The following is a 27,670-nucleotide window of genomic DNA, read 5'->3' on the forward strand; positions in this document are numbered from 1 at the left end:
TCCCCACGGCACAGCGCCCCCTAGTGCCGCTCTGGGGCCCTGGGACAGACCCCGCCCCTGCTGCCTGCAGCACAGCGCCCCCTAGCGCCGCCCTGGGGAACAGAGACAGAGCCCGCCCCGCTCCCTGCACCGCAGCGCCCCCTAGCGCTACCCTGGGGCACTGGAGATGCGCTGATGAGGGAAATGTGCTCTCTCGTGAAACCCCCCAACAGCCCAGCTCTTTGCAGTCTCACCTGCCGTGTTCTCTGCTGCCCCTTGCCCCTCTGCATGGCCAGTCACGCCCGCACCCCTGCCTACCGGACAGGCCGTAATCCCTGGGCTGTGCAGCGGGCTGCAGGCGGCTGCTTGCCTCTCCCACTCCCCATTCACACGCAGCCCGATGAGGTGCTGTCACATGCAGATGAGGGCAGCCAATGCGGCGCAGCCACCGCCTCAGCCGTCCTTAGCATGCAAAGCAGCACCACTGCCAGCAAGCTGGCATGGCCTGGGGGACTCAGGGCTCCCCTCGCAGCCCCATATCTGCCCCCAGCCCCCCACTGGGCACAGGGTCCAGCTCCCAGGAGATGCGGCCCATCCAGCCAGACTGGGCATGGGGACTCCTGTACCCTGGGGCTAGCGTACGGGCTCTCACTTGCTGGGAGCAGCCAGGCCCTGCTGCAGCCCTGTAGCAGCTGAGGGTTTGGGGTTTGCATGCCTGCACTTCTGGAGCTAAACGGGGGCAGCTGTCTGGCAGAGACCCCAGTGAGGTGCATCTAAGGGCCACCCCAGGGAGCTGCTCCTGCCCTAACCCTCCCCATCCTCCTCATCCTGACGTGCCACCAGCCACCATCCCCCTCCTGCAGGCAGCTGCCAACTCTCCACGGCCCCCTCTGCACAGACATAGGCTGGCTCCCATCCTTCGTTGCCCCCATGGCGAGGACTGGTGACAGAAGCAGAGGCGCTGGGCCACGCAGGTTGTTAATCAGGCATATCTTACATCCCAAAGTGCTTTACAAATAACTGACATACAAACTATATACAGGCTCACTTCACTTGCCACTGAGATGCAGCTACCTCTAGGGTGGAACGAGGCAGCTGTTTAACAACTCACAGCAACACTACACAACAGTTTAGGACAGGAAGTGGAGAATACTGTAGTTTCCTGAAACTGCCGAGGCAGTTTAAGGACGCAGGATTTGGCCAGGGCACCGGAGCTGACCCAAAATCAGGGCCAGACATCCTCAACGCTGGCTCTGAAGAAAGTGCAGCATGGGCCTCAGTGCAGTTCAGAGTGGACAGGTGGCTGCGCCAGTGCGGGATCCAGGGGGCAAGGGGCACCAGCCCCCTTTGGTGTGGGGCTGGCATCGCAGGGGCCATGCTGCCGCTCAGAGCTCTTGCTGGGGCCAGCATCCTGCCCTGGCAGCTGCAGGAAGTCGGGCAGGACCAGGACCTCTTTAGAGAGCAGCCCACGCTGGTCGTTGGCCCTGCAGCTCTGGGCCCGGTTCAGCAGCTCCACCAGCCCTGGGGGAACGAGGGGAGAGTGGAGTCATTGGGCAGAGCCAGACTTCTGCAGAACACCCCCAGACCCCTCCCCCCCCGAACCCCCATCCTGTGCTCAGACTCCCCTCTCCTATCCCAGAGCCCCCATCCCACACTCAGACTCCCCTCTCCCACCCAGAACCCCCCTCCCACCCCCAGGCCCCCCCCAGATCCCCCATCCTGTGCTCTGACTCCCCCTCTTCCACCCCAGAGCCCCCATCCCGCACTCAGACTCCCCTTCCCAGTCCCCATTTGCCCCTGCACTTCCCCACCCCCCACGTTTCCTTCTGACGCCCTCTGCCCCCAGCACCCCAGATAGGCCTCCCATGCCCCTGTGCCCCACACGTGGGGCTGGTTTAAGCGCATGCCAGATGCCAGGGCTGCCCACCTTCCAGGTCATACGTGCACCGGTTCATGCCCCGCGGGGCTGCTGGCCTGGACCTGGTGAAGGAGGGGGGCACCTCTGACAGCATGTCTGCTTCCTCCTCTGTGCCTGTGGGGGCGCCCTCCTGGGAGTGGGGGAAGAGAGCTTGTGAGGAGCAGGAAGAGTGAGCCGGCAACCCCAGCCCAGCCCGGCAGGGAGACCTGCCTCCCCTTCAGGGCACAGAGATGCCCCAAAGCTGGCCTGGCTCAGAGCAGCTGTAATCACGGTGCCCCAACCCTGCTCCATGCTGCAGAGCTCCCTCAACGCGCCCCCGAAGCCAGCCCGCCCCAGAGCTGCACCCTGCCCTGGCCACAGCGCTCACTGCCCCCCGCCCCCAAGTGAGCCAGTGAGCTGCACTCCCGGGGACTTCCAGCTCAGCCCAGCCCCAGCGACAGCCCCGGCCTACCCTAGTGCTGCCCCCCTTCGCTGGGGCACCCCCTCAGCCCCCCTGCCTGGGCCCCTCTTGGTGCCCAGGACTCACCTTGCACCGAAGGGGGGAAGCAGCCACAACAGTGTCACTAGCGCCAGTCGCTTTCACTTCTGCAACACAAGCACCGCAGCGAGTCAGGCCCAGAGGCTCCTGCCATGGGACGAGGCAGGGCAGACCACCTGCCATCACAAGAGCCCGGGCCCACCAGGGAAGGACTCAGCACCACGATAACTGTGGAACTCACTGCTGTGGGATTTCGTGGTGGCCAACAGCCAAGGCACATGGCATCTTACAGGTGCAGAGTCTGGGGCCGACTGGGGAGGAGGAAGATCCCGACTGGCTGAGCCCACACAGTGCTGTGTGGGGCCCACAGGCCACTGGGCTGGACACAGATTTTGTGCTGGCCTGGGCAGGAGGCGGGACCACGGGGGTGCTCCAGCCTGGCCGCTCCGCCCTGCGGACCATACCTGTCGCAGCTTCCAGGATGAGCTTCTGCGCAGCCACGGTGCTGACCAGCTTCTCCAGGTCCAGGGCTCCCGGCTCCCCCTGCTGCAGCAGAACAGAGTTGGGGGGTTGCATGGGATGGTGCATCGTGGGGAGCAAGAGCAGGCTCTGGCCACGGTGTCAGGGGCAATGAGGGCACAGGCCACACACTGGCTGGAGGTCCCCCGGGGTAGGAGCTGCAGCCTGGTCCCCGGGGTAGGAGCTCTGCCCACAGGCAGGCAGCCCGGTCCCCGGGGTAGGAACTCTGCCCACAGGCAGCCTGGTCCCCAGGGTAGGAGCTCTGCCCACGGGCAGCCTGGTCCCCGGGGTAGGAACTCTGCCCACAGGCAGCCTGGTCCCCAGGGTAGGAGCTCTGCCCACGGGCAGCCTGGTCCCCGGGGTAGGAGCTCTGCCACAGGCAGCCTGGTCCCCGGGGTAGGAGCTCTGCCCACGGGCAGCCTGGTCCCCGGGGTAGGAGCTGCAGCCAGTCCCCGGGGTAGGAGCTCTGCCCACGGGCAGCCCGGTCCCCGGGGTAGGAGCTCTGCCCACTGGCAGGCTAGTCCCCGGGGTAGGAGCTCTGCCCACGGGCAGGCAGCCCGGTCCCCGGGGTAGGAGCTCTGCCCACAGGCAGGCTAGTCCCCGGGGTAGGAGCTCTGCCCACGGGCAGGCAGCCCGGTCCCCGGGGTAGGAGCTCTGCCCACTGGCAGGCTAGTCCCCGGGGTAGGAGCTCTGCCCACGGGCAGGCAGCCTGGTCCCCAGGGTAGGAGCTCTGCCCATGGGCAGGCAGCCCGGTCCCCGGGGTAGGAGCTCTGCCCATGGGCAGCCTGGTCCCCGGGGTAGGAGCTCTGCCCACGGGCAGCCTGGTCCCCGGGGTAGGAGCTCTGCCCACAGGCAGGCAGCCCGGTCCCCGGGGTAGGAGCTCTGCCCACGGGCAGCCTGGTCCCCGGGGTAGGAGCTCTGCCCACAGGCAGGCAGCCTGGTCCCCGGGGTAGGAGCTCTGCCCACGGGCAGCCTGGTCCCCAGGGTAGGAGCTCTGCCCATGGGCGGGCTAGTCCCCGGGGTAGGAGCTCTGCCCACAGGTGGGCAGCCTGGTCCCCAGGGTAGGAGCTCTGCCCACAGGCAGCCTGGTCCCCAGGGTAGGAGCTCTGCCCATGGGCGGGCTAGTCCCCGGGGTAGGAGCTCTGCCCACGAGCGGGCAGCCCGGTCCCCGAGGTAGGAGCTCTGCCCACGGGTGGGCAGGCAGCCTCTGGGGAAAGCCATGTAGCCAGCCCCAGCCCCAGGCTCCATGGGTGGGGCACTGCCTGCAGGACAAGCCACAGTCTGGCCTCTCCTACCTGAGGAGGGCTGAGTTCTGCATGAGGGCAAAGGACTCCCTAAGATCTGCCTCTGCAGCCCCAGGCAATGGCTTATGCCCAGCACTGAAAGACAGCAGCCCCCTTTCTGCAGTTCCTAGGACTCCGCCAGAGCGGGGAAGGCAGCCCCCTGCCCAGGCTGCGAGCCAGCTCTCACCCGCCGCAGCAGTGCCCGCTCCACATCCACACCGTACTTCCCCAGCACAGGCTGCAGCGCCTCCCGCAGGCACTTGGTCGACTTTGCAGTGATTCGCACTGTTTTACTGAGGGGGGAAATTTCCAACCTAGGAAGACAGAGATGAAGGAAACACATGGGGCAGGATGGGCCATGCAGGGTAGGATGTGGCAAGACCTGGTGGGGTGAGACAGCAGCTGGAACGATGGGGCAGGGCTGAGCCTGGCAAGGCGGGGTGGGGCAGGCAGGAACTGAGGAGGTGGGGCTGTGCGGGGCAGAGCTGAGCAGGGTGGGGCAGGGCAAAGTGAGCCGGGTGGAGCTGTACTGGGCACTCAGGAGCCCAGGCTGCCAGATGTCCGCTCCAGGCGTGTTCATTCTGGGCGAAGCCGGCTTCGCTGGCCAGTACTGGCAGCACCCTGCGGTGTCTAGGCCAGCATGTGCAGGGGCGGGACAGAGCCGTGCTCCCATCTGCTCTTCTGAGGGCCCAACCCAGCTGGCTTGCGGCCTGAGCCCCATTGCATTTAGCACCAGAGCCACTGTCTCATTCCCATGAGCATGGTGCTGCTGCCATGGGGAGCCGGGGCGTGGAGCACAGGGAAGGTTTGGGAGAGGCAGGGACATTGCAGAGCCAGTGCTGCAGGCGCTGGCCCCACGCTCGCAGAGTGCAGCAGCGTCTGTCTCTCCAGCAGCTTCCACTCACTCGAAACTGACTCTGTTCTCCAGCTTCACCTCCTGGTCCATCAGAACCACACTGTCCTGGTCCAGCACCAGAGCCTTCTGGGAAGAGCCAGCCAAGAGGAGACACGTCAGAACCAGGAACACGGCTCCACCCGAGACACAGCCCCTCCCACGGCCCCGGCACAGCCCCCAAAACCTTCTCTCATGGAATTCCTGTCGGCAGGTAGGTGCCTCAGGCGGGCAGCGCCTGTCAGTGCGGGGCCCTGGGGTCCCTCAGGCGAGGTGGCTCCAGGGCTGGCTTCTGATGGAGCCCCCAGGCCATCCCTGGCCTGCCCACCTCTCTCCTCCCCAGCCCAGGACCGTCCCTACCTGTTCATTGCCAACCAGGTAGACCTTGATGTCAGGGAGGCTGAAGCCGCGCTTCTCACAGAGGCCTGCCAGCATGTCGCGGATGGAGACGCCAGCCCGCACCGAGGCCAGCGAGGCCGTGCCGTCCGGCAGGTACACACAGCAGTACTTGCTGGGCCTGGCCTGTGGGTCGGGCTCTGTGCCTCCCAGGCTCTTCCTGTGGCTCTGCAGGGGAAGAGGCGGTGTCACCCGGCAGGCGGCGTGGCTATGCAGCAGGCCCTGCGGTAGGGCACTTACCTCTGCCCGGGAGCTGCTGGCCATGCTGCTGCTGCTGCAGGACGACGAGAGGAAGCCCAGGTCCAGACTCGCAGAGGAATTCAGGGAGCCCTGGGACTCACGCCACAGGGACGAGCCCCCATTGCCGTCTTCCACCTCTAGGACAGACAGACAGAGGGATGTCAGGACAAGAGGCCAGCTCCGGGGCTCCGGGGCCCTTTGGGAAGGGACAGCCACAGGCCTGCGGAGCTAGTGAGATGGCAGCCAGGTGACGCCTGGCGTGGGACTTACCTGTCCACGAGGGCTCTCTCCGCTCCCCTCTCCTGAAGGACCTCTGGGGGCTCCTGCCAGCACAGCTGCCGGCCACCTCCACCCCCAGTGGCAGGGACTTCCCCAGCTTCAGCTTCGCCTTCTAGGGGACAAGAGGGGCAGATCTCGGCTCAGGGAGCTTCTGGGGCTGCCCCCCCGAGAAAGGGACTCCCCCTGAGGAGAGGGCATTGCCACCCCACTTGTCAGCCCCCCCTTGGCTCCTGAGCAGAGCTGGGTGGTGAATGGTGGAGCCCTTCCCTGCTGGCATGCTGGAGGAGCAGCCAGGTGTCACGACCCCAGGCGCCGGGTCACGATCCCAGGCACTGGGTCATGACCCCAAGTGCCGGGTCACACTGCCGCTCAAGTTTGGCCCATTTGGGTTGCATGGTGCCCACGACTGCAGTCCTTCCAGCAGCCCCGCCCCTGGACCCCACCCCCTGGGCTGGGGAGCGGGACCTGGTACCTTGCCGAGGTCGGGTGGGGGGCTGCTGTTCCGGGAGTGAGCCCGCAGGTCGGGGAGCGGCTGTCCCTCATTCTCAGCCCTCATACACGCCTGGAACAGCGGGGACTTCACGAAGCGCGCGTAGCTGTCAAACTTCATCAGGTTAAAGATCTGAGCCAGGAGAGGGACCCAGTTACTGCCGTGCCTGACCTGTGACCAGAGCCTGGCACAGCCCCCGGACACAGACCTAGCGCCTCCCCCTGCCAAGAGCCTGGCACGGCCCCCGGACACAGACCTAGCGCCTCCCCCTGCCAAGAGCCTGGCACGGCCCCTGGACACAGACCTGGCTAGCGCCTCCCCCTGCCAAGAGCCTGGAATGGCCCCCGGACACAGACCTGGTTAGCGCCTCCCCCTGCCAAGAGCCTGGCACGGCCCCCGGACACAGACCTGGTTAGCGCCTCCCCCTGCCAAGAGCCTGGCACGGCCCCCGGACACAGACCTGGCTAGCGCCTCCCCACGCCCAGAGCCTGGCACGGCCCCCGGACACAGACCTGGTTAGCGCCTCCCCCTGCCCAGAGCCTGGCACGGCCCCCGGACACAGACCTGGTTAGCGCCTCCCCCTGCCAAGAGCCTGGCACGGCCCCCGGACACAGACCTGGCTAGCGCCTCCCCCCACCCAGAGCCTGGCACGGCCCCCGAACACAGACCTGGTTAGCGCCTCCCCCAGCCCAGAGCCTGGCACGGCCCCCGGACACAGACCTGGTTAGCGCCTCCCCCTGCCAAGAGCCTGGCACGGCCCCCGAACACAGACCTGGTTAGCGCCTCCCCCAGCCCAGAGCCTGGCACGGCCCCCGAACACAGACCTGGTTAGCGCCACCCCCGCCCAGAGCCTGGCACGGCCCCCGGACACAGACCAGGTTTGCGCCTCCCCCTGCCAAGAGCCTGGCACGGCCCCCGAACACAGACCTGGTTAGCGCCTCCCCCAGCCCAGAGCCTGGCACGGCCCCCGGACACAGACCTGGTTAGCGCCTCCCCCTGCCCAGAGCCTGGCACGGCCCCCGGACACAGACCTGGCTAGCGCCTCCCCCCGCCCAGAGCCTGGCACGGCCCCCGGACACAGACCTGGTTAGCGCCTCCCCCAGCCCAGAGCCTGGCACGGCCCCCGGACACAGACCTGGTTAGCGCCTCCCCCTGCCAAGAGCCTGGCACGGCCCCCGGACACAGACCTGGTTAGCGCCTCCCCCCGCCCAGAGCCTGGCACGGCCCCCGGACACAGACCTGGCTAGCGCCTCCCCCCGCCCAGAGCCTGGCACGGCCCCCGGACACAGACCTGGCTAGCGCCTCCCCCGCCCAGAGCCTGGCACGGCCCCCGGACACAGACCTGGTTAGCGCCTCCCCCCGCCCAGAGCCTGGCACGCCCCCCGGACACAGACCTGGTTAGCGCCTCCCCCCGCCCAGAGCCTGGCACGGCCCCCGGACACAGACCTGGTTAGCGCCTCCCCCCGCCCAGAGCCTGGCACGGCCCCCGGACACAGACCTGGCTAGCGCCTCCCCACGCCCAGAGCCTGGCACGGCCCCCGGACACAGACCTGGTTAGCGCCTCCCCCCGCCCAGAGCCTGGAATGGCCCCCGGACACAGACCTGGCTAGCGCCTCCCCCGCCCAGAGCCTGGCACGGCCCCCGGACACAGACCTGGTTAGCGCCTCCCCCCGCCCAGAGCCTGGCACGGCCCCAGGACACAGACCTGGTTAGCGCCTCCCCCCGCCCAGAGCCTGGCACGGCCCCCGGACACAGACCTGGCTAGCGCCTCCCCCCGCCCAGAGCCTGGCACGGCCCCTAGAGACAGACCTGGTTAGCGCCTCCCCCGCCCAGAGCCTGGCACGGCCCCCGGACACAGACCTGGTTAGCGCCTCCCCCCGCCCAGAGCCTGGCACGGCCCCCGGACACAGACCTGGCTAGCGCCTCCCCCGCCCAGAGCCTGGCACGGCCCCCGGACACAGACCTGGTTAGCGCCTCCCAGAGCCTGGCACGGCCCCCGGACACAGACCTGGCTAGCGCCTCCCCCCGCCCAGAGCCTGGCACGGCCCCTAGAGACAGACCTGGCTAGCGCCTCCCCCGCCCAGAGCCTGGCACGGCCCCCGGACACAGACCTGGCTAGCGCCTCCCCCCGCCCAGAGCCTGGCACGGCCCCTAGAGACAGACCTGGTTAGCGCCTCCCCCCGCCCAGAGCCTGGCACGGCCCCCGGACACAGACCTGGTTAGCGCCTCCCCCCGCCCAGAGCCTGGCACGGCCCCCGGACACAGACCTGGCTAGCGCCTCCCCCCGCCCAGAGCCTGGCACGGCCCCTAGAGACAGACCTGACTCTCAGAAGCAGAGGGACAAGTCCCAGAATCAGGAGCTCTGGATTCCCACCTCCTACTCCCCGCTGAGAGTTGCGGGAGGGGATATGTCCCCAGCTCGTCCATCCTGACCCTTGGGGGATGGCTCCAGGCCCCCTCTCCCCGGCCGGGGGGCTGGGCAGGGACAATGCTCACCTGGAGCTGTTGGACTCGGAACATGTCGGGGGTGGGCGTGGCCAGCATTTCCTCCCCGATCCAGGCCTGCCGGTCGATGTTAACGGGGCTGACCGCGTGGCTGGACAGGAACTCGTCATAGATCCGCCGGGCCTCCTGGGCCAGCTGCGGAGACAGAGTCATCACAGGGGTGGCCGAGCCCCCTTGCCAGTGTGCATGGGAGCACACGCAGAGCATGGTCACCAGCAGGGGCGGCTCCAGGCCCCAGCACGCCAAGCGGGCGCTTGGGGCGGCACGCCACGGGGGGCGCTCTGCCGGTCGCCGGGAGGGTGGCAGGCGGCTCTGGTGGACTCCTGCAGGCGTGCCTGCGGAGGGTCCGCTGGTCCCGTGGCTTAGGGCAGAGCGCCCCCTGCGGCGTGCCGCTGTGCTTGGGAACCCAGGAACGGCCAGGCTGGGCCAGTCCCGCGGGCCCTCCAGCCCAGCAGCCCTTGCCTCAGCGCGCAGCACCAGATGCTCAGAGGAGGGTATAGGAGCCCTGCTCCTGACCCCTAACAGTCAGAGACTGGCCGAAGCCCCAAGGCAGGAGGTTTTAGCCCTTCCAAATGCCATCTGCACTGTTATAGCTCTGCATACCCCGTTATCCATTTACAAGGCCAGCTCCTCTCAGGCTCTCACTAGTTCTTGGCCGCACTGACATCCTGTGGCAATGAGTTCCACTGGCTATGTACACTGGGGCGGAGGATTAATTACCTTCGATCCGTTTTGAACTTTCCCTTGTTCTTGTGTACCAGACAGACGGTCCCAAGGTTCCATCTCTAGACCATGCCTCATTTCATCGTCTTGCTAAGGGAACAATCCCTCTCTGCTCTGTCTCTCCAGCCCTTGATCATTGGCAATGTCCTTCTCTTAGAGCCCGCCAGTCCTGCACGGCCCCCGGGGCAGCACACAACGGCCACGGGCGCTCCATGCTATTCTCCATCCCCTCACCCGTTAGCTACTGGCTGCAGCTCCCCTCTGAGCAGGGCCTCCACTGAGCTTCAACTGACACCCAGGTTCCTGCGGATGCCCTGGCACGTGCTTCCCTGTGGGGGGCAGCCCAGGTCTGAGCCTCCGTGTGTGCCTGGCTAGCTATGCTCCCACTGTCAGGAGGGGGGGCCGAGCCGCTAGCCCCCCCTGGGCCCGGTACCTGCTGCGTGTTTCTGCCTGGGATCTGCTGGAATCGCTCACACGCCTGCCAGAAGTAAACGTTCTCAGCACTAAACTCCTTCTTCAGGAACTCCTGGGGAGCAGGAGAGGAGCACGGTGGCATCAGCCTCACCAGTGCCACTACCCCGCCCGGGGTACCAGCCCAACCCCCGCCCAGGGGGCAGCCCAACCCCCGCCCAGGGGGCAGCCCAGCCCCCGCCCAGGGTACCAGCCCAGCCCCCGCCCAGGGTACCAGCCCAACCCCCACCCAGGGGGCAGCCCAGCCCCCGCCCAGGGACCCAGCCCAACCCCCGCCCAGGGGGCAGCCCAGCCCCCGCCCGGGGTGCCAGCCCAACCCCCGCCCAGGGGGCAGCCCAGCCCCCGCCCGGCGAGCCAGCCCAACCCCCACCCAGGGGGCAGCCCAGCCCCCGCCCGGGGAGCCAGCCCAATCCCTGCTCAGGGGGCAGCCCAGCCCCTGCCCAGGGGGCCAGCCCAGCCCACGCCCGGGGTGCCAGCCCAATCCCCACCCAGGGACCAGCCCAATCCCCACCCGGGGGGCAGCCCAGCCCCCGCCCAGGGTACCAGCCCAACTCCTGCCCGGGGGGCAGCCCAGCCTCCGCCAGGGTTACTAGCCCAACCCCCACCCTCTGCCCCCCGCTGCCTGGACTCCCTGCACAGCGAGCAGCTGGAGAATGGGGGGAACTGAGGGCTGAGGGCAGTGAGGGGGGTGGGCTGGGCCCGGCAGGGTCTGACACACCCTGGCACTCACGGTGAAGTAGGTGACGGCCACCCGGTCCTGCAGCAGTGTCTCGAAGGACTCGGCCCAGCTGGCCACAGGCAGCTGCGCAGTGTAGTCTGCGCTCTGGGCACCAGGCAGGCTGTGCACACTGTGGCTACTGCCCCGGGCCCCGGAGCTGTTTAACTCTGAGATGCAGACAGAGAGGTCAGGCCCTGCTCCACTCCCTGGAGCCAGTCCTGCTCCCCGCCCAGCTGGAGGGGACGGGGTGGGGGGTGCTGTCCAAGCAGGGCAGGCCCGGGAGCTCTGAAGCCAGGCACTCCAGAGCAGGGCCGCCAGACCTAGGGCCCACGGGCCACACAGGACCCCTCTGACACGCAGGGCGAGGGACTCTTCCAAACGTGACCTGAGCAGGAGTACGGCAGCTGCAGAGAGCCTGGGACAGCTCGGAGAGGGGTGCACAATCTGCAGTGGGCCTGGGCCCTTGGGCTCAGGAACGGGCGAGTCTCCCTGTCAGGAGAGGGGCACCAGCCTTTGCCAACAGCCCAGGGGTCCAGAGGGAGCCAAGCTGGCACCGGGCAGGGGGCCGGGCATCACCCAGGCTAGTGCCTGTGCATCCAGCCCTGTCCTGGGGGATGTGAGTGGGGAAGGATAGGAGGGAGCTCTGCCCCCCACAAGGAGTCCCATGGCCCCGGGTGCTGTGTGTGGGCCAGGCAGGGGCTCTGTACCATCCAGCTGAGCAGCCCTAAGGGCTCCTGGTCCCGTCCCACTGGGGCTGGGCACTGAGCCAAGCTGGTTACCGCTCTCGGGCTCCTCCTAACGCCACCCCCGCATCTCCCAGGCAGCGTCTGACTCACCTCCATCTGACACAGCCAGGCCCTGCAAGGACAGGAGGAGGAGAGGTCAGCCAGGATCCCGGGCCCTGCACCCTGCAGCTATGGGGAGCAGGGAGGCCAGCCCAGGCAGCCCCTGGGGCGAGGGATGAGTCAGCCAAGGAGAGTGCAAGGACACCGGCTGCCAGGTGTCTCCCCGCCAGGGTGCTTGGTCTGTGCAGGAGCCAGGAGCCATTCGGTGCTCGCATGGAGCCGGGCTCCAGCAGGGCTGGGGCAGGAGTCAGCTGGCAGGCTGGGCACTCTCTGGCCTGCCCTCCTCGCTCAGCTCAGCGAGGTGATTGAGAAAGGGCTGATGCTATCAGCTGTGACACTGCAGCTGCCTGGGGAGAAGTGTAGCAGCCTCCAGGGCACAGGAAGGGGAGGGAGGGCAGGAAAAGGGAGAGGAAGCCACAGCCTCCAGCACACTAACAACTGCAGGCCATTTCCCAGGTCTGGGGCTGGGGGAGACCCCAGAGCCCTTAGTGCAGGCGTTTCTGTGGGGCAGCACCCAGCCACCTAGGCAGGCAGACCTCCCCCCCCACCCCGCCCCGCCGCCAAAGAGCTCCCAGCTGGGGGCTCATGGCACAGAGAAGGGTAGGTCTGGGGATGCTGCCCCCAGCAGGCCAGGCCCAGCCACTGCCCTGCCAGCCCCGGGGCACCCCTGGGCTCTTAGCTCTGGGGAAACAGCGGCCAGGCACCCCTCCCTAAGCAGGGCTCACGTCCCAGCAGTGACAGAGAACTGCTCCCCTCCTGGGTGCTGAGGAGTAGGACACGCAGGGCTTTGCACAGCCTGCGGGGCTGCCTGCGATGGGGTGTCAGCTGCCCTGATGCTGGAAGGTTGGGCCCTCCAGGAGGCAGAGCCAGCCAGCGTCTCCAGAAATCAGGGAACCAACATCAGGGCCCAGGCCTGAAAATTCTCCCCCAGCTCTGCCACTGTCCACCTGCCAACCCCACCCCGGGCTCCCCATCCAGCTCTGCCACTGCCCCCCTGCTACCCCCACCCCGGGCTCCCCACCCAGCTGTGCCACTCCCCCCTCGCTACCCCCACCCTGGGCTCCCCACCCAGCTGTGCCACTGCCCCCTCGCTACCCCCACCCCGGGCTCCCCACCCAGCTGTGCCACTGCCCCCTCGCTACCCCCACCCCGGGCTCCCCACCCAGCTGTGCCACTGCCCCCTCGCTACCCCCCACCCTGGGCTCCCCACCCAGCTCTGCCACTCCCCCCTCGCTACCCCCACCCTGGGCTCCCCACCCAGCTGTGCCACTGCCCCCTCGCTACCCCCCACCCTGGGCTCCCCACCCAGCTCTGCCCTGCCCCCCTGTTACCCCCACCCCGGGCTCCCCACCCGCTCTGCCACTGCCCCCCGTTACCCCCATCCCGGGCTCCCCACCCGCTCTGCCACTGCCCCCCGTTACCCCCCGCCCGGGCTCCCCACCCAGCTCTGCCACTGCCCCCCTGCTACCCCCACCCCGGGCTCCCCACCCAGCTCTGCCCTGCCCCCGTTACCCCCACCCCGGGCTCCCCACTCAGCTCTGCCACTGTCCCCCTGCCAACCCCACCCCGGGCTCCCCATCCAGCTCTGCCACTGTCCACCTGCTACCCCCACCCCGGGCTCCCCATCCAGCTCTGCCACTGTCCCCCTGTTACCCCCACCCCGGGCTCCCCACTCAGCTCTGCCACTGTCCCCCTGCCAACCACACCCCGGGCTCCCCACCCAGCTCTGCCACTGCCCCCCCGCTACCCCCACCCCGGGCTCCCCACCCAGCTCTGCCACTGTCCACCTGCTACCCCCACCCCGGGCTCCCCACCCAGCTCTGCCACTGCCCCCCTGCTACCCCCACCCGGGCTCCCCACCCAGCTCTGCCACTGTCCACCTGCCAACCCCACCCTGGGCTCCCTACCCAGCTCTGCCACTCCCCCCTGCTACCCCCACCCCGGGCTCCCCACCCAGCTCTGCCACTGCCCCCCCGCTACCCCCACCCCGGGCTCCCCACCCAGCTCTGCCACTGTCCCCCCGCTACCCCCACCCCGGGCTCCCCACCCAGCTCTGCCACTGTCCCCCTGCCAACCCCACCCCGGGCTCCCCACCCAGCTCTGCCACTGCCCCCCCGCTACCCCCACCCCGGGCTCCCCACCCAGCTCTGCCACTGTCCCCCCGCTACCCCCACCCCGGGCTCCCCACCCAGCTCTGCCACTGTCCACCTGCCAACCCCACCCTGGGCTCCCTACCCAGCTCTGCCACTCCCCCCTGCTACCCCCACCCCGGGCTCCCCACCCAGCTCTGCCACTGCCCCCTCACTACCCCCACCCCGGGCTCCCCACCCAGCTCTGCCACTGCCCCCCTGTTACCCCCACCCCGGGCTCCCCACCCAGCTCTGCCACTGCCCCCCTGCTACCCCCACCCTGGGCTCCCCACCCAGCTCTGCCACTGCCCCCCTGCTACCCCCACCTGGGCTCCCCACCCAGCTCTGCCACTGCCCCCTGCTACCCCCACCCTGGGCTCCCCACCCAGCTCTGCCACGCCCACCTCTCTACCCCCACCCCGGGCTCCCCACCCAGCTCTGCCACTGCCCCCTCGCTACCCCCACCCCGGGCTCCCCACTCAGCTCTGCTCTGCCCCCCTGCTACCCCCACCCCGGCCTCCCCACCCAGCTCTTCCACTGCCCCCCCGCTACCCCCACCCCGGGCTCCCCACCCAGCTCTGCCACTGCCCCCCCGCTACCGCCACCCCGGGCTCCCCACCCAGCTCTGCCACTGTCCCCCCGCTACCCCCACCCCGGGCTCCCCACCCAGCTCTGCCACTGCCCCCTCGCTACCCCCACCCCGGGCTCCCCACTCAGCTCTGCTCTTCCCCCCTGCTACCCCCACCCCGGGCTCCCCACCCAGCTCTGCCACTGCCCCCCCGCTACCCCCACCCCGGGCTCCCCACCCAGCTCTGCCACTGCCCCCCCGCTACCCCCACCCCGGGCTCCCCACCCAGCTCTGCCACTGTCCACCAGCCAACCCCACCCTGGGCTCCCTACCCAGCTCTGCCACTCCCCCCTGCTACCCCCACCCCGGGCTCCCCACCCAGCTCTGCCACTGGCCCCCTGCCAACCCCACCCCGGGCTCCCCACCCAGCTCTGCCACTGTCCACCTGCCAACCCCACCCTGGGCTCCCTACCCAGCTCTGCCACTCCCCCCTGCTACCCCCACCCCGGGCTCCCCACCCAGCTCTGCCACTGCCCCCTCACTACCCCCACCCCGGGCTCCCCACCCAGCTCTGCCACTGCCCCCCTGCTACCCCCACCTGGGCTCCCCACCCAGCTCTGCCACTGCCCCCCTGCTACCCCCACCCTGGGCTCCCCACCCAGCTCTGCCACTCCCCCCTCGCTACCCCCACCCCGGGCTCCCCACCCAGCTCTGCCACTGCCCCCCTGCTACCCCCACCCCGGGCTCCCCACCCAGCTCTGCCACTGTCCACCTGCCAACCCCACCCCGGGCTCCCCACTCAGCTCTGCTCTGCCCCCCTGCTACCCCTCCTGGGCTCCCCACCCCAGACTCTGCTGGTGCACTGTGATGCCAATCCAGCCACCCCCCACCCCTATTATTCCATGCCCCCCCAGCTGTGCTAATGCCCCTCACTCCCAACCCACAGACTCCTCCCACCCCTCCATAATTTTAGCCCTGGGTTCCGCACAGACCCGGCGTTGCCAGGGCACAGCCCCAGCCTGCCTGGCCTAGTCCCTACCCAGCGTGCCGAACTGTGCAACAGGCTCATTGGCACCCGGCTCAGACTGACAATGCTGCATCCGCCTGGAGCGGGAAGCTCTGAGCTGCTGGCGTCTCTGGAAGGCCCCCAGCACCTGGCACAGACCCCACAGGTCTCGGCAGCCCCCACAGCTGACCCACAGGCAGGCCTAGGCCCTGACTGTCTCAGTGCCCTCCGAAGGCAGCCAGAGCGATGTGCGGGAGGGAGGATGGGCTGCACCGAGCCATCTTGCGGGCAGGGAAGCCTGAGACAGCATCTCCCCAAGGGGCAGGGTCCCTCCCTCTGAAGCAGAGTGGCCCAGGGTGGGGGCAGAACCCTGGGGCCGGGGCCTCTTAGTGACCCAGCACCAGCAGCCTCCACCCAGGAGTAGATCCGCTGGTAGAGGGGGTGCAGCCCCCCTGTCACTGGGGGCGCCTTGCTGGCCGGGCGAGCCAAAAACCACAAGGGCTGGGTGTGGCTCGGTCGCACCTCCAGAGCAGGCGAACGCCGCTCCCGCCCACGCGCCCCCAGCAGGCCGGGCACTCACCATGTGGCCGCTTTGAACGCCCAGGTGCTTTGCTTTCCCAGGCATGCCTCAGCAGGGGGCTGTGCGGGCAGGGAGCATGGGGCTCGGTGGGCAGGCCCCGTGCAGGCCAGCAGGCTGCGGGCGTCCCTGGCGGGAGGAGCGGCACGGCACACTCACTGCCAGGCTCACAGGGCTGCTCACTACCTCTTTTTGCTACCACAGGAAGTGTCACTATGGAAACCAAACCGCAGCTAGAACTGGGGTTTGCAGAGGAGCCTCCCTCCCTGCAGCACAGCCCCCCACCACAGCAAGGCCAGCCCCCCCACCCTAGGGCCCTGGGCCGCATGCCCCGGGGCCCAGCTCTGAACCCCAGCACCGCCGCTCCCGCAGCAGACGGGGCCTGGGCACTCAGAGCTGGCGGCTGGCCCTGGCCGAGGCCCCTGCACTCGAGGAAAGGAGAGCCACGAACACAGGACAAAGCCACGGCGCTCACGGGAACATCCTGCTGATGGGCACGGGGGCTACCCAAGTGATGAGAACCTGGAGAGACTGGATCCCTCTAAGGTACGGCACTGCCAGAGCCCCTCCCTGCAGCGTCTGAGCCTCTCACAGCCAGTACCACATGGCTCCCCCGACGCCCCGGGCAGCAGGGCCGGGCCCTCGTCCTTCTTCCGTCCCGTCGCTCCCCCGACGCCCCGGGCAGCAGGGCCGGGCCCTCGTCCCCGTCCCGTCCCGTCGCTCCCCCGACGCCCCAGGCAGCAGGGCCGGGCCCTCGTCCCCGTCCCGTCCCTCCCCCGACGCCCCAGGCAGCAGGGCCGGGCCCTCGTCCCCGTCCCGTCCCTCCCCCGCCGCCCCGGGCAGCAGGGCCGGGCCCTCGTCCCCGTCCCGTCCCGTCGCTCCCCCGACGCCCCAGGCAGCAGGGCCGGGCCCTCGTCCCCGTCCCGTCCCTCCCCCGACGCCCCAGGCAGCAGGGCCGGGCCCTCGTCCCCGTCCCGTCGCTCCCCCGACGCCCCGGGCAGCAGGGCCGGGCCCTCGTCCCCGTCCCGTCCCGTCGCTCCCCCGACGCCCCGGGCAGGAGGTCCGGGCCCTCGTCCCCGTCCCGTCCCTCCCCCGCCGCCCCGGGCAGCAGGGCCGGGCCCTCGACCCCGTCCCGTCGCTCCCCCGACGCCCCGGGCAACAGGGTGTGGGCGCCCAGGACCATAAGCTCCTGGCTTCTCTCACAGGCTGCTGACCAGCTCAGTCTGGGCCCAGGATGGACAGCTGGTCCAGAGGCTCCACCACTTCACCGGGACCATCACCACACTCTGCTGTGCAGCACCCGTGCTCACTGATTGGATCGCCAGTGGTGCGGCCCCGCCCACTGTGACAAGTGGGGGATTTTTTCAATGGTTTGCATGAACATAGTGTGTGCCTCAGTTTCCCTGTTCTGTGCATTAACAAAGTGGGGGATGGGGTTTGTTGTTGCAGGGTCCAGGTGTGACCTCGCCTACCAGCCAGGACCCCGGACAATGGCCTGGAGATTGGGTGCCCAGTGGGGGGACAGTGGGCTGAGGAGGGACGTCGGGGCCAGCTAGTGGGAACAGCTAGTGGGAACAAAGGACGGCGGAAGGAGGGCCCAGGTGACCTGTTTGCCTGGGATGGAAGACAAAGGACGGAGGAGGGGCTGGTGGGGAACATGATATAGGATGATCGGCTGGAAGGAGGGGGCTGCTGCTGGACTGGGGACAAAAGGCAGCCTGAGCCACCCGGGGTGTGGGCCAGGCCCAGATGGATGGTGCTGAGACTGGCCAGGGCCAGGGTCCCTGGGAACGGCCTGGGCTGGGTTTGGACGTTCAAAAACCTCCTGTTTTATCCTGGGTGAGAGTCACTTCAGGCTGGAGATCGGGGGCAGGGGGGGCATTATTCCCTCTGGATGTGGAGGCCCCGGGGGCCCAGAGCAAGGGGACTCCCTGTGGGGGCCCACAGCAGAGCCAGGCATGCTGGAGACTCAGAGAGGTGCAGGCCTGGGAGGCGGAAGAGAGAGCGGACCCCTGAGAAGGGCTGTCGCTCTGAAGGGGGTTCCTCCCAAGGGCCCTACGGAGCTGAGAGCCTGGGCCCTGGGAGGCCGTGACAGCCCGCGCTCAGGGACAGCAGAGAGGGGGAATCGTGGCAGTGGGTGAGCCTGTCCTGGACCTGGCACCAGCTCAGCCCAAGTCCCAGCTTGTCATTCCAGTAAAGTTGCAGGCTCCCTGAATTGCACTGAGACGGGGGGCAGGGGAGGGGGTCAATCACCCGGGCGGGCCGCAGGGCTCCTAGGTGCTCACGGGGTGGTACTGGCAGCGGCGAAGGTAGCCGGGCGGGCATGTGGAATCCCTGGCCAGGTTGGAAAAGCGCAGCCGGCAGCCCAGCGCAGGTGCAGCACCACCCAAATGTCAGGCGGACGCATCCGCACGGGCTGGGGCCCATTGACCGTTCTGCCCTGGGGCCCGGAACTGCTGTCGGCCGGCCTGAGGGGGATGCCATATCTGCCCCTCCTGAGGGCTGTTCTAGGGACGGGTGACCGCCAGGGACGGCCATAGCGCTGTGCTGCCTGGCTGGTTTTATCTGGCCCCCAGGGAGAGCACTGAAACCTTTTCTGCCCTGGCCAGCAAAATATCGAGGGCTGTCCCTACTCCCACGCAGCACTTCTGACCCTATGGCTCCATCCTGGACTGGCAGGCTGCTCTATGACCCCCCTTTCTGCAGTCTGGCAGCGCCCCTTTACTGTACCAGGTCTGATGCCCCCACTTTTTGCAAGGACAAGCCCTGCGGTGGCGCTGCTCCGAGGCGTGGCCCCCCGTGACCCCAGTGACGAATCTGGATGAGTTCACATCCTGGAACAGACTTGACCCTTTTGGGATTGATGCAGCCAGCAGGGCTTGGAAGTGCTGGAAGAACTGGGGGGCTGTGCCCTGTAGGGGAAGAGGGAACACCCACATCGGAATGAGCTGCAGCTCCAGCCCCAAGGAGCAGGTGACTGGTAATGGGTCAATGCTGGGGATGTGGGATGCACCAGAGGGGGCAGGACTCCCACGGATCCATCTCCCTGTGCTGCTGGGGCCTCCGCCCCGGCCTGCACTTGGGCCCAGGAGCCACAGCAAGCGGGGTGGGTTTGTAGGGAAGCTGGGGCTGGAGCTGGCTTTTCCCAGTTCCTCACCTTGGGAAAAGTTCTGCCGCACCATTTCTCAGTGCAGGGTAACACCCCTCCCCCGCCTTTGCTGCTACAGGAGCCAGACCTTTTCCCTTGCCTGCCACCAGGCCTGCTGCTTGGAGCTGGTCTTTGCTGTCCCTCCCCAGCCTCCCCTGAACTCTCTGCTACCCCCCCGCCCGCCCCCGCCTCTTCCCCTGACACTGGGCTCCTGCTTCCACACTTCAGTGCCTCCAGCATGGTGCAGCCTCCTCCACCCTCCAGCCCCCACTGCCTTCCAGGGCTCTGGCACCTCAGCCCCGTGCCCAGCGCACCTGCTCCCTGCTGGCATAGGTCCTGCCTGGGGGCTGCTGCTCTCGCCTCTGTCCCATAGGGCATGGCAGATGGGCTTGGGTGACTGGCCTGGAAGGCTGGTCTGGGGGAACCAAGGCCCCTTGATGCTGGGGAGTTCACCTGTCATGGGTCTGGGCTGGCTCCTCCCCTCAAGTGGGACACAGTGGTATCACCACAGGGGCTCTGAGCCCCACGACCCTGCAAGGATGGGAAAGGGGCTTTGCTTCCCCTGTGGCTTAGGGCTGGGCCCGTGGGAGGGGCTGGCAGGCTGGGCGACAGCTGGCTGGGGGATTTACCTAGGGAGGTATTTAATGCTGGGGGTAAATGGAGGAACTACAGCTAATTCTGGAGCTTTAATCCTCTTGCCCGTGCAGGCGAAGGGACGGGTGTCAGGCACGCAGCCGCGGGCCGGGACCTGGCCCTGAGCCCAGAGGAGCTCCCAGCGCCCTACGGAGGATGTAGACTCTCCCAGACCATGGGTGAAGTACAGAAGGTAAGTGGGGCTGGCTCCCAGCTTGGTCCCTGTGGGGGCACTTCACAGGACGGGGGTGTTCAGTGTGACTATCCCAGCACTGGGACCTGGGAACCCCAAACCCTCCCCCCTGAGATGGCAGAGCCCCGCGGGGCCTGGCACTCCCAAGAGCGGAACCTGTCAGTGTGTGTGGGGCGGGGGGCACTGGACGGCTGCACCAATTTAATCTCTCCAGAGCGAAGCAGCAGCTGGAGGGCAGGGCCGAGGCAAAAGGGGGCAGGGCCTGCCTCACAGTCAGCAAGGGGGGCAGTGCTGGGATCAGCAAAGTGGTGGGAGGCCAGGAACTGGGATCGCCCTGGGGGGCCAGGATGGAGTCAAAATGCACCATGGGGCCAGAGGCTGAGAGCTGGGATGGGGCCAGGTGGCTGGGGGCCTGAATCAGGTTGGGAATGGGGCCTGGCTTGAAATGCAGATGAACCAAGGGGTGGGGGCAGCAGCAGCCCCCCTTGGCCTGGTCCCATGAGGTTCTGGGGCCAGCCCCAATTCTCTCCACAATGCCCTACAAGCCTCCCCTCCTCCGTTACTGCCACGCTTCTGTGCCAGCTATGGCCTGGCTCCAGAGCTTCCCTCTTAGCACAACACGGCTGCTGTGCTACTCATGAGCCCCTCTCACGCGCTGCCCTGTCTGCCTGAGGGCAGCTTGAGAAAGGTGCATTACAGCTGAACAGTAAGGGACAGTACCTCTCCCCCTTGCAGTTCTGCATTCCCACCACGTCCAGGATTGACAGCGGTGCACTGTCTCTGAAGTGCGGTATCACTCGGTTAAGTGTCCAGGTCGCGGACTGGTTTTCTAATTACGTGACCTGAATGTGTAACAACTTGGTCACCTGCCTGTCAGTTAGTGTCACCGACTGGCTGTAGTAGGTTTGGAATCTGCACCCACCATCTGTAGAGTTTGCTCCATTGATGGCGCTTTCCAAGGAACAAACTGTAGATGTTGATGGTTTCTGTTGAACTCTCCGCAGTCGGTCTGGATCACCCGTGATCTGGGCGATTAATTCTTTTCCTTTACAAGAGCTGGAGTTGTCAATTTTTTTTCCTCCATCAAGTTTGCCAAGAATGTGGTCTCCAGGTGCACTGCTAGACCCGGCAGTTCTCTCAGTAATGTCTGTTGTAAAGCTGCCCATAAGCTCTTTAGCTTTTTGATCCAGTTGGCTGCTGTCTTCACATCTGGCCATGCTGGAGATTGTTCCAACCTGTCGCTCTGAGTTGTCTTCCCATCAGGAGCTGTGTGGGCCTGTCTCCTGGAGCTGCTATTGGTGTTGATCTGTATCTCGGAAGAGCAAGGAATGGATCTTCCTCCTGCAGGATTTTCTTGGCTGCCTGTCCAGCTCTCTCAGCCTCTCCATTTGCTTGGGAGTAATGTGGGCTGCCAGTAATAAGATCAAAGTCATATTTCCTACAGAATGACTCAAATTCTGCTGCCGTGAGACGGGGTCTGTCGTCCGTCACTAGTTGTTCTGGAATACGGAAATGAGCAAAAGTGCACTTCAGTTTCTCGATAACACTGCAACATGTTATGGCTTTCAAGTACATTATTTCCGTATACCTGGAAAAACTGTCCATGACAATAAGATAATGCTGTCCTTTGGCATAAATCTGCAGCTAGTCTCTTCCAAGATCTGTCTGGCAGGGGTGTTGTGTTGGTCTGTTAGTTCTGCAGTGTTCACATGGCAATACTCTATCTTTATGTCCTTGCTGATGCCCGGCGCCCACACTAACTGGATGGCCCATTCATGGTGTTTAGTTAGTTCTTGATGTCCTTCCTAGGTGAGGTTTAGGATTTCTCCTCTCATTTCGCAGGAATTACAATGCAGTTGCTTTTATTCATGAGTCTATTTGACTCGCTTTAACTGTCCATGTACCACAAAGTAGTGTTTTGTCATTTCCTTGGTGTCCTTTAAATACTTGGGTCAGTTGGCCCTAATGGAACGTAGAACTGCCTGAGGATGCTTTTTTGTAGCAGGTGTAGCCTCTTTTCTGATGCTGGTCTATAAGTGCACACAGCATCCACATATGCCTTTACAGGATCTGTGAGCTCGGGTAGTTGAGTGCAATGCTGGCTCTGTCACAGAGTGTCTGCTACTAACCGATTTTTCCCAGGAACATATTCAGCAATTGGGTTACATGGTATTAACCTTAGCAAGAGACGCCGGCATCTCAGCAGTGCTTGATCCAGGTGTTTTCCATTGATGAGGGTGAGACAGAGTTCACTCACCACTGCGGCGCCTCCTGCTGGCTATCCTGGGGATTAGCTCTGCTAGCCAGTGCATGCTCTTCTGGTGGTATCTCGTGGCTGTCACTTCTGCTTCAGGACCCACCCACATCACTCCCAGGAGCGTGGCATCCTCTTCATGACACAGCCCTCTGGCTATGTCACGCTCTGTTCTCCCTCCATCCGGGGGAACTGCAGTCTGCCCAAGTCGAGCCAGTTCCCTCAGTGGCTACTGCAGCCAATTGTCTGGCCACTTCCTCAGTGGCAATCCGCAGGGGGGGCTGGGGCAGGGCGGGGGGGCCCACCTACTACTCGAGTCTCAGCCCAGGGACCCTCTAGATGGCAGCCACGTGCTGCGTCCCCTCCAACCTCTCAGTACCTTTCCCTGGGCCATTCCCCCACTGCCCCCAGCACCTCTTTGCCCTTCCCTCAGGGCATCAGCCTGCAAATTCCCGCAGCCAACCCAGAGCCACCTTTAGCTCCCCCACCCCCTCACTGCTAGTAGAACTGCTCTGTCCAGGGTGCTGGTGCTGCGCTCCTTCCTCTGCTAGGAGCCTGGCCTGACCTTCCCTCCTCAAGCTCAGGTAGCTACCCAAGCTGCTCTGACCTGCAGCTCTTCTTATAAGGGCCTGCCAGGCCCTGATTGGCTGCTCCTTACAGCCCCTCTCAAATTGGCTGCCTCCTGCGTAGACTCCGTAGGGCTCTATTAACCCCTTATGGGCCAGTGTGGGGCAGTCGCCCCATCACAGAGGGTTACAAGTGGTTTATGGTCTGTTATCAGTGTAAGTGAATCCAATCCACACAGATCTCTGTACAGTTCTCACATGCCCCTAAGCTTGCCAGGCACTCCTTTTCAATCTGTGCAGATCATTTTTCCACGTCTGTGACTGTGCAAGAGCAAAATGCAGCTGGCTTCTACTCAGAGCCACGTTGTTGCAACAATTCACCACCTAGTCCAGAGCTGCTTGTGTCTCCACTGACCCCCATTGTGGGTTTATTCACATAGAACTTGAGAGGTTGAGCTACTGGGGTCATTTCTTTTACCTTTTTGAAGACAATTTCTTGATTTGACCCCATAGTCAGGACTTCAATAGTTTATTCAGTGGTTTTGTCACTGCAGAAAGGTACCAACCAAGGTAATTCACCAGCACCAGCAGGCGTCTCAATTCTGGTACATTCAGTTCTCAAATTACTTTTCTCTCTCAGGTCTAGGACTGATTCCATCCTTGTTTATTGTCTCAGTTTGGGGTAGGCAGAAAACAAACTTCTCCTTGTGTAGCTTTAGTCCAGACTAAATGATTAGCCTTGGGACCTTGCTGAGAGTTTGGTGTGTTCTTCCTCGTATATCAGAATATTGTCCATGCACATGACAACTCCATTTGTGTTGTTAACAGCTCTGCCATCTTTCATAGAATCATAGATTATTAGGGTTGGAAGGGACCTCAAGAGATCATCTAGTCCAACCCCCTGCTTAAAGTAGGACCAATCCCCAAATGGCCCCCTCAAGGATTGAACTCACAACCCTGGGTTTAGCAGGCCAATGCTCAACCACTGAGCTATCCCTCCCCCCTTCTTTGGAAAATTTCAGGCACACTGGTAATCCCAAAGGTAATCTTTTAAAGTAAAGTCTACCAAAGGGTGCGATAAATGTAGTCAGTTTAACACTTTCTTTGGGTACCAGAATTTGCCAGAGTCTTTTTGAGGCATCCAGCTTGGAGAATCCTGTACTTTCTTTCACTTTGGGGAGGAAGTCAGCCAGTGCTGGGAGGACATATTTTTTCTCTTACAATGGCTTCACTGAGTCTTAAGATCCACACAGATTCGTATTTTCCTATTTTTCTTTATAGCCGATACCATTGGGGCACACCGTGCTGTCGGTTCGGAGATTTTTCTCGGTTATGCCAATCCATTTAATTCTGTTTAACTCAGCTTCCACTCTATAAAGTAAGTGGATAGGAATCTTGCGAGAGGTATGTATGCTCTATGGTGCAGCATTGTGTTTTAGGATTATCTGTACTGGATCTCCTTTCGAAAGTCCAATATCATGAAATATTCCATCGAGTTCTTCCACCTTCCTCACTAGGCCCATCATGGCTGCCATGCTGTGGCTGAGGAGGCTGTTGGTCTGTGGTCCTTTCATCACATACACGCTGAGTGCTCAGCTTGTGTCTTTGAAAACTATTTCTGTGGTGAACTGGCCCACGCAGCTCAGAGTACCTCCAGGGCTAGTTAGAGTGGGTTGGGTGACTTCAGCTCTGGGAGGGGTTGAAGGTGATTGTAAATCACGTCTGAGATGGCTGATGTCAGCTCTTCAGTCAGTTTTCAAGTCCAATTGTAATGCCATAAATATTCAGTTTCACTCTCCAGGCAGATTCTGTGGCATCACATGTGATAGATCCCAGAAATGATGGCTCTTGGTTGTCGGTTGTATCAGTCAACTCCCTGACTGCACCCCCAGCACGTCTTCTGAATCAGCTCAAACCCACCCGCCAGGGATTCTGCAGCCCCCCAAGCATGCCTGGGGGGCTCTGGGATGCAGCCCTGGCCACTCAGGGTCCCTTTGTCCTTGCAGGGGCTGCTCGCTGTCATCCAAAAGCTCAAGGGCTCCGTGGAGCAGGAACTGCGGATCGTCCTGCTGGGGCTGGACAATGCTGGAAAAACCACACTGCTGAAGTGCCTAGCATCGGAGGAGGTCAGCACCATCACCCCCACGCAGGTAGGTGCAGAACTCCGGACCTATTGCATAGTGGGTGAGGTGGGCTCTCCTCCCCTGACTGGAATTACAGCCCGGTTTGCTTCCCTGTGCAGGGGTTCAACATAAAAAGTGTGCACTCACATGGCTTCAGGCTGAACGTCTGGGACATCGGCGGGCAGCGTGCCATCCGCCCCTACTGGAAGAAGTACCTGGGCAACACAGACATGCTGGTGAGCATGAGGCCCAGCCCCCAGGTGGGCAGGGACGACCCAAGGGGCCCCATTCACAAGGCAGTGTTGGAAGCTGGACCAGCTGGGGTCTAATACTGGGGTTCCACAGCAGGAGCCTTTGTCCCACCTGCAAAGGGAGAACTGGTGGGTGCCCACCCAGGGGTGCCTGGGGGGCAGGGTGCCTATAAAGGTGAGACCTGCAGGGTGCCATGGGGAGCAAGAAGTGAATGGGTGACTTTCCCTTTTGTTCCGGTGGCAGATTTACGTCATTGACAGCGCTGACAAGAAACGCTTTGAGGAGACCGGGCAGGTACGATGCGGCCTCCCTGAAGATACACTGACTTGTGGGCCGATTGCTCTTGACATTACGTGTGCTGGGACAGGCCTCAGATGTGCATGTTTCTGGGGGTCTTCGGGACTAAGTCTTGGCTGTGCTGCTGGAGCAGCTACTTTGCCCAGTATAACAGTATCTACTGGCCATTTAAGACTTTTCGGGGGAGGGGGGGATATCTATGGGATGCAGAGTGCAGAGAGAACCAGGGTTGTTAACTACTCAATCTTGAGAGTAAGCTGGGCTGGAACCCCAGCCCCTGCTGAACCTCCCCCGTCCCCCGCGGAGGGATTGGTGAGAAATGTAGTTCCCCAGCAGCTGGTTGTATCCTGAGCTGAAGGAAGGCACAGCAGGCAGCAAAGGGGTTCATGGTGAGGAATGTTTCCTCCCCAGCTCGTGAGCCCCATGACGCTGATGGGACCTGAGGCCCAGAGCAGAACACACCTGAGGTCACAGAGTCCAGGGCGGAGCCAGGAGATTAACCCACATCCCAGGCCATAGTCAGAGGCTGGGGTCAAGGCTACCCACCGGTTACACATGCTGGGCTTTCCCTTTGGAAGGGGACTGATGCCAGGAAGGGCTGTGCCAATTCCAGACAGCCTCAGGGAGGGTGAAACTCCCTGCCCTTTGTGGTTTGTCCTCTGACCCCCTGCTGGACTGGCAGTATCCCGGGGATCCTTGCAGAGAAGTGTCAGCTCAGTGACACTTGGTGAGGGATGTCCTCACAACCCATCATCCAGATCCCACTCGCGTGACAAGGCGGGTGCAAGTTCCTGGAATGAGGCCCTGGCAGCGGAGCCCTGCAGCTGTCTGTGCTCAGGGCCTACTGCTCGCTCTGTCTCTCGTCAGGAGCTGGCGGAGCTGATCGAGGACGAGAGTCTCACCGGTGTCCCTTTGCTGGTGTTTGCCAACAAGCAGGATCTAGCAAGTGCAGCACCAGCTGCAGAGATCGCAGAGGGACTGAACCTACCTACCTACCGGGACCGCCAATGGCAAATCCAGGCCTGCTCAGCCCTGTCTGGGGAAGGAGTCCAGGTATGGGGGTGAGGCCCAGAGGGGCAGAGGTTGGGGAGGTCAGTGAAGAAGCCCAGGGGCCAGTGATCTGGCAAAGAGACCCCCACAAGGAATCAAGCCAGGGGACGCTGGGAGGGGCCAGTGCTCATACCGGTTGTCGCGGAGTGTGGAGGAGTCCGGCTCTGCACCCCTCTTCCTGGGACTCACAGTGACTCTCAGCCAGCCAGTAAAACAGAAGGTTTATTGGACAACAGGAACGCAGGATACAGCAGAGCTTGTGGGCACAGCCAGGACCCCTCAATCTGGTCTTTCTGGGGGTGCAGGGATCTTAGTTCCCAGCTTGGGATTCCCTGCACTGCAGCCCCCAGCCCCAAACCGAAACTGACCCAACCCTCTCCAGCCGGCTCTCTGCCTTTGTCTAGCTTCCCGGGCAGAGGTGCTGACCTCCCCTCCCCCCACCTAGCTCAGGTTACAGGCTCAGGTATTGTCCATCACCTAAAGTCCTCCCTGGCTCTCCCATCCCCCATGCAGACAGTCCCTGCTCCATCACACCGGTCTCTTGTTTTTAATAGGATGGGATGAACTGGATTTGCAGCCAGATCACAAGCCGGAAGAAGTGACTGAATCGAGCTGCAGTTCACACAGCCACGCTCACCAGCTCCCAGAGATTCCCAGCAGTAGGCCGGGGCCCTCCCTGGACCCCCAGCCCCAGGCTGCTGAGCTCAAAGGGCCTTTCCCGGCCAAGCTCTCATTGCTCATCAGCTTCTCTGGAATTCCTCACCCTCCTGGGTTTCATTTGGTCTCTGGTGTATCTGCAGTTCCTGAATTGTGGCAGGAGGGCAGCAGCAAGGGCTCCAGTGGAGCCAGGGCACTGGCAAGCCTCTAGACCAGTGCTTTTCAAAGTTCGGGTCGCGACCCAGCACTGGGTTGCTCTGGTCAGCTAGTGCCTACCTGTTCCGACACCGCACTGCGCCCAGGAAGTGGCCAGCAGCAGGTCCGACTTCTAGGCAGGGGGGCCACGGAGCTCCGCGCCCTGCCCCCACCCTGGGCAGCAGCTCTGTATTCCCATTGGCCAGTTCCCAGCCAATGGGACAGGGCTGCCCAGAGGATTCCGGGGGCACGGGGTCTTCGGCAGCAGGGGTCCCCCGCTTCAGCG

At 64.4% G+C, this 27,670-nt stretch overlaps 2 protein-coding genes across 7 annotated transcripts; one reads left to right on the forward strand and one right to left on the reverse strand.

Annotated features, from left to right (window-relative positions):
* Positions 1–954: 954 nt before the first annotated feature.
* Positions 955–17,292, reverse strand: RGS14 (regulator of G protein signaling 14). Of its 3 annotated transcripts, none has more exons than XM_045029006.1 (15): positions 17,231–17,292; positions 11,728–11,749; positions 10,904–11,058; positions 10,136–10,228; positions 8,971–9,114; positions 6,457–6,606; positions 5,976–6,096; positions 5,706–5,842; positions 5,430–5,633; positions 5,083–5,159; positions 4,365–4,491; positions 2,840–2,921; positions 2,424–2,482; positions 1,907–2,027; positions 955–1,500 (listed from the first exon to the last, which is right to left on the reverse strand). In XM_045029006.1, exons 5-15 carry the CDS (start codon positions 9,016–9,018, stop codon positions 1,256–1,258), a joined length of 1,371 nt encoding a protein of 456 aa, XP_044884941.1. In that variant the 5' UTR covers positions 9,019–9,114; positions 10,136–10,228; positions 10,904–11,058; positions 11,728–11,749; positions 17,231–17,292; the 3' UTR covers positions 955–1,255. The 3 variants fall into 3 exon arrangements, with proteins under 3 accessions (XP_044884941.1, XP_044884940.1, XP_044884939.1); XM_045029005.1 differs by lacking the exon at positions 17,231–17,292 and adding an exon at positions 16,020–16,234 and having other exon boundaries at positions 5,083–5,156; XM_045029004.1 differs by lacking the exon at positions 17,231–17,292 and adding an exon at positions 16,020–16,230.
* On the forward strand, positions 16,233–27,560 carry LOC123376743 (ADP-ribosylation factor-like protein 3). 4 transcript variants are annotated; one of them, XM_045029008.1, is made up of 9 exons: positions 16,233–16,562; positions 17,222–17,386; positions 18,750–18,989; positions 19,872–19,990; positions 24,817–24,960; positions 25,053–25,169; positions 25,429–25,479; positions 26,350–26,535; positions 27,087–27,560. In XM_045029008.1, the coding sequence occupies exons 4-9, from the start codon at positions 19,973–19,975 to the stop codon at positions 27,132–27,134; spliced, it is 564 nt and encodes a 187-aa protein (XP_044884943.1). In that variant the 5' UTR covers positions 16,233–16,562; positions 17,222–17,386; positions 18,750–18,989; positions 19,872–19,972; the 3' UTR covers positions 27,135–27,560. The 4 variants fall into 4 exon arrangements, with proteins under 4 accessions (XP_044884943.1, XP_044884944.1, XP_044884942.1 ...); XM_045029009.1 differs by lacking the exon at positions 16,233–16,562 and having other exon boundaries at positions 17,211–17,386; XM_045029007.1 differs by lacking the exons at positions 16,233–16,562; positions 17,222–17,386 and having other exon boundaries at positions 18,140–18,989.
* The last annotated feature ends 110 nt before the right edge of the window (positions 27,561–27,670 follow it).

This window comes from Mauremys mutica, chromosome 8 (genome assembly GCF_020497125.1).
Source record: "Mauremys mutica isolate MM-2020 ecotype Southern chromosome 8, ASM2049712v1, whole genome shotgun sequence".
NCBI classification, from domain to species: domain Eukaryota; kingdom Metazoa; phylum Chordata; order Testudines; family Geoemydidae; genus Mauremys; species Mauremys mutica.

What these genes read in the sequence shown, in the direction of transcription:
- LOC123376743 (XM_045029008.1), top strand. An exon ending in GCACCATCACCCCCACGCAG is followed by an intron (nt 24,961 to 25,052) that starts GTAGGTGCAGAA and finishes TTCCCTGTGCAG; the next exon opens with GGGTTCAACATAAAAAGTGT. An exon ending in TGTCTGGGGAAGGAGTCCAG is followed by an intron (nt 26,536 to 27,086) that starts GTATGGGGGTGA and finishes TGTTTTTAATAG; the next exon opens with GATGGGATGAACTGGATTTG.
- RGS14 (XM_045029004.1), bottom strand. Translation starts at nt 16,064, where the DNA reads ATGCCTGGGAAAGCAAAGCACCTGGGCGTTCAAAGCGGCCACATG. An exon ending in GAGAGAGCCCTCGTGGACAG is followed by an intron (nt 5,843 to 5,975) that starts GTAAGTCCCACG and finishes TGTCTGTCCTAG; the next exon opens with AGGTGGAAGACGGCAATGGG. An exon ending in ACCTGGTTGGCAATGAACAG is followed by an intron (nt 5,160 to 5,429) that starts GTAGGGACGGTC and finishes GGCTCTTCCCAG; the next exon opens with AAGGCTCTGGTGCTGGACCA.